Genomic DNA, 18,039 nt, shown 5'->3' with positions numbered 1-18,039 from the left:
AAATGACATGCAAGGATTTTTCTTACTAGTGCTGTACTTTGAACACTAAATACATTCAGCCGTAACCGTTGTCTTAAGAGATGGCTTTCAATTTTATATGTTAGCGGATGAATTCTACAATTCAGTTTAAAACTTTTTTTTGTTGTAATAAAGAGTAATAAAGTTATGTAAGTATTCATGTAAAAATACTTTTCCTAATAAAAGAAGATGTAATCAGTGATTCCTAAATGACAGCATGTGAAGGAAAAGTTAAGGCAAACAAACTGTTAAGAAACAAAACAAAAGAAAACCCTTAACTCCTTCCACTCCCAAGCCAAAAAAACAAAACAAAACAAAACAAAAAACAAAACAAAACAAAACAAAAAAACAAAACTCCACAGAAAATAAAATGAAAACCCCCCCTTGGCTTAAGAACGACCGATGTGTAATAAAATGGTCATCACTGAAAAGCTGCTGGTAAGACTGGTATGACTCTAAAACCTTGTTGTTACCCAGCATGCCCAAACACATGCTATAGAATCAAGTATCTTCATCCAAAAACTGAAGTTACACACAAAAATCCTTTTTGGACGCCTCCCTTACTTCACTATATATACAACCCACCCCTGATATGGGAACCAAACATTATTTGGATGGAAATTTAGTGCTAAATCTGCTAGCTTACTCAAGTTGGTGGTTGGGAACTTCTCAATAGAGAATAGTTGTTCTTTCCCTAGAGATTATGATTTTGCCAGTCCGTAGCACATGCGGACACATGCACGCATGCACGCACACACCTCTTCTGTTACTCAGATGAGCTGCTACCTGAGGATCCAGGGCAGCAGCATGGCCTTCAGAGGATGCCCTCTGATGAACATTGAGGGCATCACATAGCTGGAAATAAATCCAAACTTTGCACAGATATACTAATTTTCACCAGGTATCAAGAAAAAGTTGCTACACATTTAGGCTATCCCTGAGTATTGCTAAAGTCACAATCCTAATTTGTATATTCAAGTAAACTTTGTTAAAGTACAGAAAGATTAGTCTGGCGATGCCTCCGCACATAGCCACAGTTTTCTGCCCTCAGCTGCTTCTTCCATTTCTTTTTTCATAGACATGTGGCTATTTAGCTAGGTATAGAACAAAGGTGACAATTCTACTTCAAAATGCCTGGAAAATACCTTTTACTTTGAAGAACACAAAATATCTGTGAACTACACAAGGAGAGAAGGCCTTTGGGTGATGGCAATGGTCACCTTGAGTAGCAAGGGTATATAGAGCACAGAAACAATGATATATAAGGCAGGGTTTGTTTGTTTAAAATCCAAAGGTACAACACAAATTACAATGAGTAGGGATGATTAATTGAGGGCTATTCTAATTAATGCCTTATAAATAGGAATCAAAACGAATACCTTCAGAACAGTGAAATGGAAGAAAGAACCAAGACGAAAAGCATGGTTGACCTTCTTGCTCTTCTTTCTGATATGAAACACCCAAGGGGCCTTGTTTACTGTCTGAAGTAGAAAGTACCTAGGTACTTCTCTGCTGCCCAGATTGTGTGAGAGCTGTTCGCCCAACCCTAGACATAGCCTAGCTTTTGTGCATCCTTTCTGGCACTACCTGGCACATACACATAAGGCCTCTCTCTTTTTTTTTTTTTTTAAGATTTTATTTATTTGAGAGAGAGAGAGAGTGAGTGAGACAGAGCATGAGCAGGGGGAGAGGCAGATAAGAGAGGGAGAAGCAGACTCCCTGCTGAACAGGGAGCCCGATATGGGGCTCGATCATAAAACCCTAAGATCATAACCTGGGCTGAAGGCAAACTCTTAACTAACTGAGCCACCCAGGTGGCCCAGGCTTCTCCTACTTTTTGATCCCACTCGGGAAGCAGAGAGGGAAGCTAGGTTTAGTGGGGGCTGGTCCAGAACTTGCTTTCAACAGAGAGGAAATATTCATACAAGTTGCTAGGGTCAATCTGTCTTTATGGAACTATTTTATATGGACATAATGGGAATTTAGAGAAAGGGTGGAAGGATGCCTCTGCTACTTATGGGATATGAGATGATGCTTGTAGCTAGAAAGAGACTGACAGACTGGATTATAATTTTCAGGGGTGAGTTGGTTTAAGAATGTCAAAGAAAGAACAAGTATATGCCATACTTCTATTGAGTGGGTCAGGAGTCTGACTTATTCATAGTGGAGGAAAAACAACCTGCCTTGTTACTTATTGAAATCAGAATAATCCTTAGGAGTGGTGTGAAAGGCGAATGGGAAATGCTAATGCTCAGTAGAACCTTTCAGGGTTGCCACAATAAAGACAAAATCTCTTTGCACAGTAAAGATTCAAAGGAAGAAAGGCCTCTGAGGAGAGGCTGAGCTGGGTTGATGTTGTCCTTAACTATCTCAGGTACAAAATTGGAGAATGACTTAAGAATATCTTTATCCTTCAGTTTCACTGACTCAGGAGTTTATGTCCTTGAACTTCTGAGTTTGCTCTAAGCTCACATCTGGCTACTTGCCATGGACAAGGCATCCAGCTTGTACCTTGGTTTCTCTACCCAAAACAGCCAGAAGAAAATCTCTGCTCAGACACTTCTTTAAAAACTCACAACCTTACCAACGTGCACAGTTGTATTATTAGCATCACAGCTGATTCAAGGGACCAAAGAGACGTCTGCAGAGAGCAAGATCCACTTTAAAAACTGACAAGAAAGCAGGGAAGAGGTAAACAGTGTCGAGAGAGAAGAAAGTCAGATGGGGGTTCTACATTGAGCATGCCTTTACAATGCATATCTGGCAGCTGGAAAGATGGCCAGGGCTTTCTCATCCATGGAAGAGTGAAGCTGAGACCGATGTGCATCCGGGTGGATGGTCTTTGGCTACAAGTATGCAAGAAGAAGAAGGATCTGATATGAAGGGTATTACAGCTTATGTTGGTTATGTCTCATTAGATTACAGGCTAAGGGTGTCATCTGGTTTCCACTTTGCCTTCATGGTTCATTCTCTTTGAAGAGAGGTTCTGGGCAGCCAGCAAGATACCATGGTTTTGATGGCACAGACCCCCTAACTGAGATGTATGATCCCAGGAGCCAAATATATCTTCATATATTCCTTTACTCCACAGAGGATTATTAAGAACCCACTGCAGGTGGGGCTTTTCTAGATGCTTCTGAGAACAATAATAGGAAGAATTTACTACGTGCCAGCATCCTTCTAAGGGCTTCATGTATATTAGTTTATATGAGGCTCACCATAACCCATGAGGATTGGGCCTGGTCTCATCTGCGTTTTTTATTAGGGTACCAAGAGGTTAGATATCTGGCTCAAGATCACAGTTAGTAGCCTGAGTTAGGATGTTAACACAGTGGGGCAGGCCCCAGAGTCCATGTCTGGCCAGTCAGGTACTGGTGACCATGACAGGGGAGAGTCCTGTCCTCATGGAAGAGGAAAAAACAGACAAGGCAGTGAGTAATGTTATTTTTGGGACTGATAAATGCTGTAAAGAAAACCAAAGCAGGGTAGGAGATAGAGGGACAGAGGGAAGGCTATTTTAGATCGTGTGGTCAGGATAGCCCTCTGTGAGAAGGTGAAATTGGAATAAAAGTCTGAGTGAAAAAGGGAATTGAGCGACAGGAAGGTCTGAGGAGAGATATTCCAGGCAGAGGGTACAAAGCCTCCACCATGGGAATAAGTGGGGAGTGTAACAACAGCATCAGGAAGGCACCTGAGAGTGTGAGGGAGACATGAGCAATAGAAAGCCTTTGAGGACTTCTTAAGGACTTGAGATTTTATTGCCATGGTGCTATGAAGCCTCTGGAGAGTTCTGAGCAGGGGTATAACCTGCTCTGATTTTCCTTTCCTTTTAGAAAAAGATCACTCTGGCATATGTGGAGAAGAGATCATTCACGTGAGGGACTTCAGATAGGCACATTAGGAGGCTTATGATAGCAGCCGGCGTGAAGAAAATACAGACATTGCTTTACTTCAGGCCTTTAGGCCAAGGTCAACTCATACCAGCACAGGGCAAGGCAGTGCGAGGAGCCCCTAATGTCTCAGAGGCCAACTAGGGTAAGCGGTACACCCGGATTTGGGAAGAATCCTGACAAGAAAGGGAAATGAATGGGAACTTCTCAGTTGTTGACCTGTAATTGGCTAATGAGTTCTCTGATGGAACGGGAATCCTTTCATTTATCGTAACCTTTCTGAGCAGAGTCTTCAGGGCTAAAATCATCTGCTGCTCCCCTGGTGAAGGGAAGCCCTGGACCTGAAAGTAGGTGCACTTGCCAGGCTGTCCTGGGGAGGGTGCCCCAGCCCCCACCGGTCCACGGTCCACAGGCTGCAGTGTTGGGAGTCAGTATTTTTTTTTTTTTTTAAAGGTTTTATTTATTTATTCACGAGAGACAGAGAGACAGAGAGAGAAAGAGAGAGAGAAAGAGAGAGAGAGAAAGGCAGAGACACAGGCAGAGGGAGAAGCAGACACCATGCAGGGAGCCTGACGTGGGACTTGATCCCAGGACTCCAGGATCACGACCTGGGCCGAAGGCAGGCTGGGCCTCCCCATGGGAGTCAGTTTTGAATGCGGATTCACTGCAGATGTCTGATGAGAGCCAGTCTAGTCTTTTTGTTCTTGAAAGGGTGGTTTTAGCATCTCAAACTGGGAGGTGACATAGACCATTACGTAACAGAAGGAATGGTGGCACAGAGTACCTACAGGCACCTTTTCAAGGCAGTTTCTGCTCTGCGCAACTTTATGCTAAAGGATAAAGCCAGTCTGCTTGGGAGATGCTTGCCAATGTCTACATAAGAAAGTGCCAAAGAATCGAATCTGAGTTTATGTGAAATAAGGACTTAAGCCTGCTTGTTTTTTTTCCAAGTTCCAGGGCTAAAGAATCCCATAAAATTCAACCATTGATGCCTGGGAAATGTCATCGTCCTAGAGTTTTTACCTGCCACTATCAAAGTACATGCAAATATGGATGAATGTGGCAAAGTTATTCTGTTGGTAGATAAGTGTGGAACTAGAGGAGGGTTATCAGAATCTGAAAGGTTATTCTAGAAGGGATTGTTTCATGATACTGTCTTTTGAATTTGACATAAAGAGAAAACTACAGTATTTAGCATTGTTTCTTTTTTTAAATTGTTTAGAGTCACGCATGAAGAAGGGTTAGGGATGCGTGTATATATACGTGCATATACATGTCACATATTGTGAGATGATATGTTGTCAGGTAAGTTGGTATCTCCTGATGATGCTGAATAAGCCTTTTCTAAAACACCAAGCAGAATTGAGGGAAATATAAGGGGTTTGCCTTTGGCACTTTACAGACAAATTTACTGCAAGCAAGAGACAAGTGGAAGCAGGACTGGAGCTTATGGTGTGACTGTTGTTAAAAGAAAAGAAAAATAGTGAAAAGGACTATTTTTTAGAGGGTGAGAAAACCAAATGAAAGCGGGCCTTTGACTCTAATTAAAACTTTGCAGAAGGAGGGACGTATCACACTACCCAAGAGACCATGCTGCCGCAGATGCTCCAGTCCACCTCACGAGGAAGAGAAAAGCAAGCACAAATCAAGGTGATCCTTAGCACTTGTACGAGACAAAGACAAAAACACCTTCCAGGGTCTGTTACGGGGTCAGGAGCTGAGCAGTGCTTTACACCACCTGCACCTGCAGATACACCTTCCATGTGGCACCGAAATTCAGGTTCCTCACCAATGATAGGGTCTTCAAGAAAAAGGTAGTATCACCTTGAATTCTGACCTTAAAATACCAGGAAAAGTAGAATATATTTATGGTCCATGACATATGTCAATGCATAAATATGTAAATATATCTTACAAAAGGATAACATTTTTAAGTTTCTCATCTTTAAAGATCAATCTTTAGTAAATTCTGAGAATGCAGCTTCCCAGAAGGATGCCTTCCCTGAATTTCTGGAAAGCTGGTATTTTCCTTTATGTTCTCCTTGAGTTTAGTAATATAATAGGTCATCTTTCTGTGTCTATATGAGTAAAAGGAACAGTTTCATGACTCTGCGGTATAAATCATAAACACCAAAAGCAGTGATGTTCAATTAAGGGGGATATGTCAAAGTTTACAGCTCTTAATGAAAGACAGTACATCATCGAACCATCTTACCTGTCGACGAATTATTCCGAGGTCTCTTTTGGCTTTATTCACTAGAGCCTGAATTTCTGCAGGATCCTTTACATTCTTATTTTCTCTGAAGGCATCTCTTATCCTCCTGACAGCATAAGTTCTAAATGAATTCAGGAAAAAAGAAAAAATGTCAGCAGTCTCAAACTATGCTTTTAAATGAAATCAAAAGTCTTTCCTCACGAATTAACTGTCTGTATTCCCCTGTGGATAATCCACTTAGATCTTTGCTCTTGGGACAGGCCCATCTATTACTATTCTGGGATGACTAAGCAAACAGATTAGGGAAATAAATCTAGCACAAATAAATCACATATAAATGGCAAACTGCTACTAAGATTACGGGTTCTTTAGTTACTCATGTCTGAGTTCTCTTCATCAACGTAGATAATTGAACTTTTAATGTACAGAGACAAATCAAGAATTAAAAGAGGTGAAATGATGCACCCTATATTCATGCGCCCAGATAGTGATCTATGCCTGACTCGGGTCAGCTCTCCAATCTCGTCCCATCATTTAGCTGTTTATTCCTCTTTGTAATATAACATACAACGATTCATATTGGGATCCTGCCACAATCCAGAGTGGAGATTATACCAAAATGCTTTCTTCCATCTTTTTTTTTTTTTTCTTGATTCATTTGAGAAAGAGAGAGAGAGAAGGAGCCCACGCATGAGCACATGAGCGGGGGTGGGCAGCAGTAGAGAATCTTCAAGCAGACTCGCCACTGAACAGGGAGCTGGACAGGATCCCACAACCCATGAGATCATGACCTGGGCTAAACCCAAGAGTCAGATGCTTAACTGACTGAGCCACCCAGGCACCCCTGCTTTCCTTCATCTTTAAAGTGTATGCATGTGCACGTACATGCACACAGAAACACCCTCTCCCCAGCAATATAAATTACATGCAGCACAGGACAGCAGTTCAAGAGCACGGCTTTCAAATCAGACAAGCTTGGCTTTGTTCCAAGCTCCTACTGTTTGTGTGAACTTGGGCAAGATTCTTAACATAAGCCCGTGTTTCCTTATCTGTCAAATGGGCATAATACCACCTACCTCTCAGGGCTGCTGGGAGGATTCACCTTTATAATGTATGACTGGTATTTGGCACAGAACTGGCTGCAGAGGAAGATCCAATCAATGAAAGTTCTTCTTAACACCTTACTGCCATTAGTCTTAGCCTCATCTTTATCCTGTATCCTCAGGGTCATACCACAGTGTCCGGACAGAGGGCAGAATGGTCTGGATAACCAAGAGTACTTAACAGGATACACCCCACATGCACAGTCATGGCCATACCCCATGACCTCCCCATCTATGCAAGACTGCAGGAGACTAAGGAGGAGTCCAAGCCAGTCACATCAGACACCATTTTCTCTAGTCTTCTTATGATCTCAGATGTCTCTGCTTTTAACTTTAAACACCAGCTAAAGAATCCATGTGAAACTGATAATAACATTTGCACATAGGGGGAAAGAGATGAGAGAAGTGGAATATAATTTCTCTGGGAGTTGGGTGTACGTTTTGGGAGGTGGATATAATTTACTGGGAAAAACCGTTTTAGAGAAGACTACTTTTGTTTTCGATCAACTTTCCTAAAGTAAAGAGAATTTTTAAATTAAAAATCCAAATGTTAGGTCCCTTTGTGTTTAGAAGCAAAAGTAAAATGAAATCTTGTGACATTAAGAATCGTGATGGAGCAAGTCAGACACTTTTTAGTGTCTGGGGAGACTTTCATCCGAACCCTTGGTGCACCAAGTAGAGTATTTGCAGAGGCGCTCCTGGGTGCTCAGGATCAATCTTGGGGCAGCCATGACTGGAAATGGAATCCCTAAACTAGCAGACATTATGTAATGACAGGGGCTCCTTCATTATGAAGACTTGGAAAGAATTTTTACTAATAGACTATATCAGCTATTCCCCTCTTGTATAGCTGCTAATCTAACAAGGTTTCATATAATAGCTAGGAAAGCTAAAAGCAATTTCTGAGGTACTCTCTTGCATAGCATGATGGTTATTAACAAAGCACAACATCACTGCCCTTCCTCACACCCACACTCCTCAAAACAGCTTCTTTGTGGGTGATGATGGGAGCAGAGTGGACACTATAATTTAATTCTAATATCTTGTTTCACATGTACAACTGGTTTTAGAACCGGAATTTACCCCAGGGAGTCATGCGTTGTTTTAGTTCTTCACTCAGGATGTTACATGGGCTTTTCAGAAAAATAGAATGGTCAATAGTAGCCGTTACTACCTTCATTTGGCTAAAAGTGGTAACTAGCCCAGAATAGCTAGCAAAAAGAGGAATATGGCTCTGAACACAAAGTCTGATGTTCTTCTAAAGTTTAAGAAATCAGAAAATAACTTACGGTGCCCAATGATTTCTATCAACTGAGCTCAAGATCCAGCAAATTACATAGTCGGCTGGTATTCTCATTGTCTCCCCACATCTCCAAAGTCCACACCTAAAGGAATAAAGCTCTAGATGTTTGAATTAAATGTGTCTAAAGCTATCAAAAGTTGTCGTTCCAATTTGAGTGCACCTCTAACATGAATGATGTGACGGTGGCTGTCTTTTCTTTCTTATTCCTCCTCCTCCACCATCCAAAACACAAGGTGTCCTTTGCCCCAAGAGAAGTCATGGCATTGGCTCAGAACCATATAAACGATTACTATTGTGTGAACAATTTTTCAGTTGTGTGAATTATTTTTTTTACTAAAAGATGTTTAATTTTTCTTGAAGGGGAAGGAGGAGAGGAAGCAGAAAAGAGAGCGTTCAGAGAGAATCTTCAGCAGGCTCCATGCCCAGTGCAGAGCCTGTCGTAGGCTCAATCTCTCCACCCTGAGATCATGACCCGAGCTGAAATCAAGAGCTGGATGCTTAATTGACTGAGCCACCCACGCACCCCAGTTGTATATGAATTATTTCAAAGGGTTTTAACTTTGTGAGGGTAATCACAAATCCTCCTGAACCTTCAAACTTTGTAGGAAAGGGCTACCTACCAATTATTTCAGTTCTGCCCCTGCCTGGTTTTTATCCTTTGTGTTTTTTCTGCCACTACTATACTAAGGTAAACCATTTATTCTTGAACACATTCTGGCTATTGGCCTCCTGACCCTATGACTGAGCAAAAGCATTTCAAAGAAAAATGTGCAGCTGCTGCCATGAAAATGTGCAGCTGCTGCACAATGTCTTGCCTTAGGATGCTCCTGATATGAGTCTGATGCTGTTTGGAATAAGGCATGAAAAATTAGCACATAAAAGCCAACACTGGAGATCCCTGGGTTGCTCAGTGGTTTGGCGCCTGCCTTTGGCCCAGGGCCTGATCCTAGAGACCTGGGATAGAGTTCCGCATTGGGGTCCCTGCATGGAGCCTGCTTCTCCTTCTGCCTGTGTCTCGGCCTCTCTCTCTCTCTCTCTGTCTCTCATGAATAAATAAATAAAATCTAAAAAAAAAAAAAAAAAAAAAAAAAAAAAAGGCCAACACAACTGCAAGAGCTATCAACTCCGGGAAAGCAGGCCACATCCACAGAAACAGTAGGGCTATGCTGCTCAGTCACCTCTCACTCTACCCTTCCGAAGCTTTGCGGACCCTCTGTGCTTCTTTGTGTAGATTTCCATTTGGCTTTTCTTCTCCACCACAACCTTTGCCCTTTGGTCTGCCACGAGACCTTCAAGTGCACACCGGCTCTACTGACTATCCTTTCACCATGCAAGGATCAAACCCCTTTATGAGATTCTTCTAGCCATCGTAATTTCCCAGCTGCAAAATAAACAGCAGACAGTAATGAAGGCTCTGTAGTGCCCGAGGTCTTGCTTAACTTTCTCCCCTTCCAATGCAGGCCATGATAATCATAGCATTTGCAGGCTCACATTGGTTGTAGCACACGAAAGGTGCAATTGGGAGACAAGCTGATATAATTTGTGTCATCCTTCATCATCACCATCCCACCCCACATGCTGGTTTCTCTGCTTATCCGTCCTGTGAAAATACTGGTGCTTCTTCCTTCTTCCTCTAAACCCAAGTCAAGTATCCCGGTAATAAAACAACTAGACACTTCTTTCAGCCTCTCGGGTAAACTCCTTCAGTTGCTTGGAAGGACATGTCCTCCATTAACATATCAACTCAAATGTGCTTTGCCCCCCTGAAGACAGTGCTTTCTTTATAGCCACAAAGAGAAAGCTGCTTAATTTTGCTATGCCTCCAGATTCCAGGGCCAGTGTGTTCTGGGATCCCACTCCTGCTTATGGGTCATTAGTTCATCCTTGCACATCTTTGAGGTCAAGCTGCCTAATAAATCCATATTGAAGCCCCGATGACACGGTCATCTGCTGACTTCTTGATGTCAAGACTTAAGATTCATCGAGTCTTAATATCCAAATGGCACTCAGTGCATATGTAGGCTTACCTGTCTTAGGTAACTTGAAAAATTTTAATTTTTAATAAAAACAAGATCTTTTAAAGTCAGTAATTTTTGTAATGAGATAGATAACAGTGTTTGCAATCTTTTACTGAGTTATCTACATTTGCTTTACTGATGGAGAGTTTCACAGTGAGAGGGTGTCTCGTCTTGTTTTCTAGATCTACTCGTATTTCTTCCTAGGCTACTTTGTGATGTTGCCTCTTCTATGTTGTAGTCTCTAGGGCTCCCTACTGGACCTGTTTTCTTTTTAATAAAATCTCCTCCACTAATTGAATCTGTGCCCAAGGTTTTACTATCATATATATGACATTGGCTACCAAGTCTTTCTCTAGCCCATGCTGGCTTTCCGAGTCCTAAATCCATATAACCCAACTGCCTTTTGGACTTGCTAACAAAAGACACTCACTATACTCACTACAGCTTCTTTTATTGAACACTTTGAAACTGAAGTCATCATCCTATTTCCCCCTAGGCCCCAGAGGCCAGTATTTCCTTTGTAGGTAGGCGCATTTTCAAATGGCTATCTAAATCAGATGTTTGGGGATTCACCCTAAATCCCCTCCTTTCCCATAGCTCCTTATATGCAATCAAGCACAGTATCTCATTCTTTCAACCTTTTACATCTCTTCTGAATCACCTTCCACGTCTCTAAACCTTCAGCCCTAGTCGTGGTTCACGCTCTGATCTCTCACACTAATGCAATAGCCTTGGGATTACGGTGTGTGTGGTGTACGATAAAATGGATACTAACAACAACAGGAGAGAAAGCTCAAGGACTATTTGAAGGTCATGAGTACTCTGGGTAGATAACAGGATGAGGGTCAGATCAGAAAGCTTCCTTCTTATGAAATTAAGTTTCCACTAGAATATAAGCCCCATACAATAGAGACCTTTATCTTTCTTGTTACCCCGGATCTCAAGTGCATAGCTCAGAGACTGTACTCAGTAAATATGTGGGGAATAAATAAACTTCTCAAGACATCATAGGTGGTATTAAAAAGATCTTTAGGAAAAAGGCCAATAATCAATAAGGAAAACACAACGAAGTGTTATACAAAAGGAAAGAGAATGAAAAGGGTTTGCAGCACAAAGACTGAAATAACCTTGGAAAGGTAGTGGTTACAAAACGTGCACTGAGAATTTACTTAAGAATTAAGTACTGAGGGATCCCTGGGTGGCGCAGTGGTTTAGCGCCTGCCTTTGGCCCAGGGTGCGATCCTGGAGACCCGGGATCGAATCCCACGTCGGGCTCCCGGTGCATGGAGCCTGCTTCTCCCTCTGCCTGTGTCTCTGCCTCTCTCTCTCTCTCTCTGTGACTATCATAAATAAGAAAAAAAAAAAAAAAAAAAAAAAAAAGAATTAAGTACTGAGTGCCTATTATGTAAGCACTAAATGAGGTACTAGGCCTACATTGGAGAAAAATAAGGTTTTGGACTCAGGGACTATATAGGATTCTACACAGAGATGAAAGAGGAAATAGAAATTATTTAAAGTGAACACAGAAGGGCTAAGGAGAGTTCCAGGGGGCAATGGAATAGTTCTTAGCTCGACCGGGGTGGTATTTTCACAGGCCTTTACATTTGCCAAAACACTGAAATTGTACACTTAAAACATATACATTTTATTGTAGATAAACTTTTTCTCACTACGGTGACTTTTTTTTTCTTTCAAGATTTTATTTATTTGAGAGAAAGAGAGAGAGAGAAAGAGAGAGAGAGAATGAGTAGGGGTGGGGAAAAGAGGGAGAGGGAGACACAGACTTCCTATCAAGCAGGGAGCCTGACGTGGGACTTGATCCCAGGACCCTTGGGATCATGAACTGAGCTTTAGGCAGATGTTTAACCAATTGCATCCTCTCCCTAGGGTGACTTTCAAGGGACATTGAAAAAATAAATAGTATAGGAGTCATATTACATTTGTCTACTTTTAAGAAAAGCAGAAAGATACCACCAAATTAAGACTGCAATACTAGAGAATGATTATGTACATGGCTGAAGTAGAAATTAATGCTGCATTCTAGAAACAAGGTGGAGGACAAACTGGAAAATCAAATCTGAAACAGAAAAATTATGTAAGTTGAGAGATATGTAAGAAAAAAATTAAGCTTCAGAGCAAAGATACATAACCTATGAATAAGTGTGAATAAACTGAACTGGGTAGGAAATTAAAGTTATAATGGAAGAAAATGTCCCAGGAGTGATTATGAAAAACTGAGAAGACTCATTGAGATTTAACCACCAGAGTACAATGCCAAGATATTTACTTTTAAAACCCTGAACTCCAAGGTCAGAGAAAATGTACTTTAAGAAAGGGTAAAAAAAAAAAAAAAAAAAAAAAAAAAAAAACTTTAAGTAGGTAATAGAGAATGGAATATAGATTTCTGTTCTCAAAGCTGCCAAGAGAAAGGCTGCTTTCTGCAGTCATTTGCTGTCTTCAGGGCCCAAAGAGGGGAACAAAATAATATCTATGATTGGTGGCACAAGTACCACACACAGGGCACTATGCTTAAGTACGTGGATATATATGTTCTCATTTAAACCTTACAAACTATGGGTCAGAGAGAATTAGAACATTTAGGCCAAGATTACATGTCTAGTAAGTGCAGAGCTGCGTCCTGAACCCCATTGACTTACAGTCTTATTTTCAACTCTAAGCTATGCCTCCTCTAGAGGTCAGTAAACTCTATCCAAATTTCGAAAAGAACTTGGTATAAGCCAAGTTGTTAATCCTTTGAAAAGGCATTAAAAAAATGGTCTCTTGCATCACAAAGCTTAAAAAGATCATCTGGTTTCTCAACATTGCTTCAAGAGTTCCTATAGTTCAAGGACCAATCCTGTCTTATGAAAAGAGAAGCAGCTGAGAGCATTACAAGGGAAAGAGCTATTGATATAAGCAGTAAGAGTGAGTGAAATAATCGAGATTAATTATTTTAAAAAGGTGGACAGTGATCAATAAGAGGAGTTGTGGACTGAGGAGGTGAAGTTACTACCAGAAAACCTACTTTGGAGACCAAAGCTCCTTAGTCTTGGGGCAGCTGCTATAAATAAAACCTACTTCATACTTCTCTGTTAGAATCCCCTAATGGCTTTTCATTATCTTCAGGATAAGGGTCAAATGCACGGATGGTATACCCCTGCTCATCTCTCCCACTCTATCAAGCGCCACTTCCAGCATGGACCACCAACAAGATGTGTCATGTCCTCAGTCCTCTCTCCTTCAGGCCTGCTACTCCTCTATACGAGGAATGTCCTCCTCCAGCTTGGTTTCTTGGCTAACTCCTACTCGTCCTTAAAGACCTAACCCAGTTAGAAACAAGTATGACAAAAGATTAATATCCTTAGCATATACATAGCACATATAAATCGAGTGCAAAAGATGTTAGGACCACAGTAAATAAATGAGTAAGAGTCCAGAAACAATAATTCACAAGAGAGCACAGTGACTAAATTTAGAGAGATAAATGTTCAGTCTCCATCATAATTAGAGAAATGCAAATTTAAACAAGCTATGATTTTCTGCCATCAAATTAGCAGATTTTTTTTTTTTTTTAAAACAAAGGGCCAAAAAACCAAAAACAAAAACGAAAACAAAGGGCCTTTACGTCCTGCTGGTAGATGTACAAACTGTACTTCCTGTGGGGAAAATAGCATAATAATGTGTAATAAAGTTCATAATTGTTTATCTAGTAATTCTACTTTTAGTAATCTTACAGAACTATTTGTAAGCATTAAAAACAACCCTAAATGTTCAACAATGGAGAAGTGGCTACATAATTTATGAAATTATGCTTTTAAAATCAATGTTTCAAGAAACTTAAAGTCCCAGGTGCAAAAGTCAAAGGTGTAAAAAATGTGAGAAAGATTAGTCTCCCTCCCAGTTCACGCTAGATGCAATCACAGCAGTTTCTTACTAGCTGTCAGAGAGTAGGTTCTTGACAAAACCTCTGTATTCTTTTCTTCCTCAAGTGGCAGCATTCTACACACGATGGGTACCTTTAATTCTTCTATTGGAATGTTATCAGTGAACATTTCAGATCAATACAAATGGATGGAGCTGACTCATAAAAGGTTGTGTCATATTCCACTGTATGGATGAAGTAGGATTCATCCACCCAGGCTTTTATTAATGGATATTTAGGTTACTTATAATCTTGCTCTTACAAACAATGCTGTAATTAATCAATATCCTCGTTTACTATAGCATCACATATGGGTGTCTACGAGATCAATTCTGAGAACAAGAATTTGTAAGGCAAAAGACATATGTATTTACGACTTTGATAAAATATTGTCCAAATTCTGTGTAGAGGTTCCATCGGAAATAAATGTGACTCTTTCCTAACATCTTTGCTAAAACAATGTATTATCCAAATTTTGATCTTTGTTAATCTAACAGGTGAAAACAGTATCTTATTTTATTAAAATTTTTTGTTGTTGTTGTTGAGGTGTAACATATAACATTATATTGGTTTCAGGTGTATAACATAATTTGCTTCCTGTATACACAGTGAAATGATCACCACAATAGGTCTAGTTAACATTTGTCACCATACAAAATGAACTTTAAGGACTTACTCTCCTGGCAACTCTCAAGTATGCTCTGTAATATTATTCACTATAGTCAGGATGCTGTATATTACTTCCGTATGACTTAGAACTGGTTGTGTCTCTTGACTCTCTTCACCCATTTTTGCCTACTTCCCAACCCTTTCCCCTTTGCCAACCACCATTCTGTTGACTGTATTTATGATATTGGTCATGTTTTGTTTGGTTATTTGTTTTTTTTTTTTAGATTCCACATGTAAGCAAAATCATATGGTATTTGTCTTTGCCTTACTTAGAATAACTACCTCAAGGTTTGACTGCATTGTCACAAAGAGGTAAAATGTTACTCTTTTTTATGGCTGAGTAGTATTCCATTGTATATGTGTATATATATATATTTTACATACACACATATATATACACACTTTACACATATACTTACATATATATACACACACACCCCACACCACATCTTCTTTGTCCATTCAGCTACTGATGGACACCTAGGTTGTTTCTATACCTTGGCTATTATAATGCTGCAATGAACACAGGTAGGTGCATATAACTTTTTGAATTAGTGTTTTCATTTTCTTCAGATATATTCCCAGAAGTAAAATTGCTGAATCATATGGCATTTCTATTTTTAAGTTTTTTAGGAACCTCCATATTGTTTTTCACAATGGCTGCACCAATTTACTTTCCTACTAACAGTGCACAATGGTCCCCCTTTTTTCCATACCTTCACCAACACATGTTATTTCTTTTCTTTTAGAGAATAGTCATTTTGACAGGTGTAAGGTGATTTCTCTTTGGGGTTTTGATTTACATTTCTCTGATGATGAGAGATGTTGCACATTTTTTCATGTGTCTATTGGCCATCTTTATGTTTTCTTCGGAAAAATGTCTATTAAGATCTTCTGCCCATTTGGGGAGAATGAAGCTGACCACCTTTTCACAAGCTTAAAGCCATTTGTATTTCTTTTTATATCCTTTACGTTTTTTTGAATGATTTTTTCTTTTTTACCCCCAAACCTGGGTTTGGTGGGTTTTTATTTATTTATTTTAAGAGTTAAGAGATTTATTTATTTATTTATTCTTAGAGACAGAGAGAGAGAGGCAGAGACACAGGCAGAGGGAGAAGCAGGCTCCATGCAGGGAGCCTGACGGGGGACTCGATCCAGGGTCTCCAGGATCACGCCCTGGGCTGAAGGTGGCGCTAAACCGCTGCGCCACCAGGGCTGCCCTGATTTTTTTTTTAAATTCATTTGCAAGATCTATTGTGAGTTGAAATGCTCTCCCCAGTTTGTCCTCTGGCTTTGTTTATGATGTTTTTGTCATGTAGAGATGTTTAGTTTTTAAGGAGTCAAGTGTTATCAATTTTTATGTTATGGCTTCTGGGTTAATTATATGTACAAAAGCTTCTCTACTGTGCGATCACACAAAAAAAAATTCACTCATGTATTCTTCAGAATCTTTATGGATTCATTTTTTTTGTTTCACTCTTTCTGGAATTTATTTTAGTGGGAGGTGTTGAATATGAATCTAACTTTAGCCTCTAAGGGTTAGTTTTTTAAAATGAAGGCTATAGCTATATACCCAGAATGACCTCCATTGTGGAATATATAGGCACAGAAAAACTAGAAGGAAATATAACGGCATGCTAACAATAATTACTTTCAGTTACTAGAGCCTATGCTTTCTAAATTATTACACTAACCATAATTTCTTCATAACTTTTCTTTGAGAAAATGAGAGCATGCCCAGCTCCAGAACTTGCCAAATAATGAGAAGGGGCCAGTGGAAGTTGGAAACATCCAGAACGATGGTACCCATTTGCCAAACATGGTGATTCTTCTTCTCCAGTTGTGGTTGGTGGCCCAGGTCTAGTTATGGAAAAGACAGATGTTTGAGTAAATCCTATTTCCAGGTTTGACAGATGAAAGTAACAGAAGGGCAAGACAGAGAAAGACTGAGAAAGACAAAGTAGGGGAGAGAGAGAAAGAAGAGAAAAAACTGCCTAGGGCTCAAAGGAGGTGGTGCTAGGAGCTTCTTCCCCCATGGCATGAACTTCTGAAAGTTCATGAATTTAGGCTTAGGTTCATGAACTTTCATCCCACTCAGCCCCCTTTTGTGGGATTTAAGTTCTAATCTACATGTCCAATAATAAACAAAGAAATTATGATAAATTAATAGACTATATCTATTAAAATAAATTTGATAATTATGTACACATGAGAAAAAACATATTCAAAAAGCACTATGACCTAAAAAAACAATTTCATATAATTACAGATTTTCAGGTTTCTGAAAATAGGGAATTTTATTTTATTTATTTATTTTGAAAATAGGGAATTTTAAAAAGTAATAGTCTCTTAAAAAAACAAACAAACCACTAAACTAATAAAATAACAGAAAGAAAGGCGCCGTCATCCCGTAGCAGATGTTCTGAACCACTGGCCCTAGAGGAAAAATGTACAAGCATTCTGTCCAGGTTTCCTTTTTGGTGCTTAGAAACCTTTAATATCTTTAAACTATAATTCATCAAAGTTGAACTTGTAATTATCACTTAGATACTTCCTCATAGCCACTGACATTTTGTTGCAAATAAGATTTTTCAAAATGTAAACCAATTTATCAAAGTAAAGGCCACCTATAAAACTGTGGCCTAGCTTTCTGCAGTAAAGCATACAGATCAAGTAGTGGGTATGTCCTGGCTTCTCTTTTATTTGGTTTTAGACATGGGTGTTAGGCAGTCCTGCACAAGCTGGAATCTAAGAACTGGTGACAGAGGCTCAGATCCCCAGTTCTTTCTTCACATATTCCTGGCCTGAAAGATGAACAGGTCCTTCATTTGTGGAATACAGCAAATGCTCAGGGGAAAAACAAGATAATACTCAAGTATGAATTATTTTCACATCCACAAA

General features: G+C 39.9%; 1 protein-coding gene across 17 annotated transcripts in view; it reads right to left on the bottom strand.

Annotated features, from left to right (window-relative positions):
* The window catches only part of LYRM4 (LYR motif containing 4), a 158,431-nt gene that overhangs the window by 112,394 nt on the left and 27,998 nt on the right, over positions 1-18,039 (bottom strand). For 11 of the 17 annotated variants that reach the window (XR_012025531.1, XR_012025534.1, XR_012025533.1 and 8 more), the window contains 3 exons: positions 16,833-16,998; positions 7,200-7,262; positions 6,124-6,244 (listed from right to left, as the gene is read on the bottom strand). Coding sequence is in view for 11 of the 17 variants with exons in the window: in XM_072814064.1 (XP_072670165.1) it covers positions 6,124-6,244; positions 7,200-7,262; positions 16,833-16,948 (300 nt within the window). In the remaining 6 variants the exon portion in view is untranslated. The remainder of the gene's footprint in view (positions 1-6,123; positions 6,245-7,199; positions 7,263-16,832; positions 16,999-18,039) is intronic. The other 6 variants (XR_012025536.1, XM_072814066.1, XM_072814067.1 and 3 more) reach the window with 1 other exon arrangement.

This window comes from Canis lupus, chromosome 37 (genome assembly GCF_048164855.1).
Source record: "Canis lupus baileyi chromosome 37, mCanLup2.hap1, whole genome shotgun sequence".
NCBI classification, from domain to species: Eukaryota; Metazoa; Chordata; class Mammalia; order Carnivora; family Canidae; genus Canis; species Canis lupus.
This window is presented reverse-complemented; position numbering and strand designations above follow the sequence as displayed.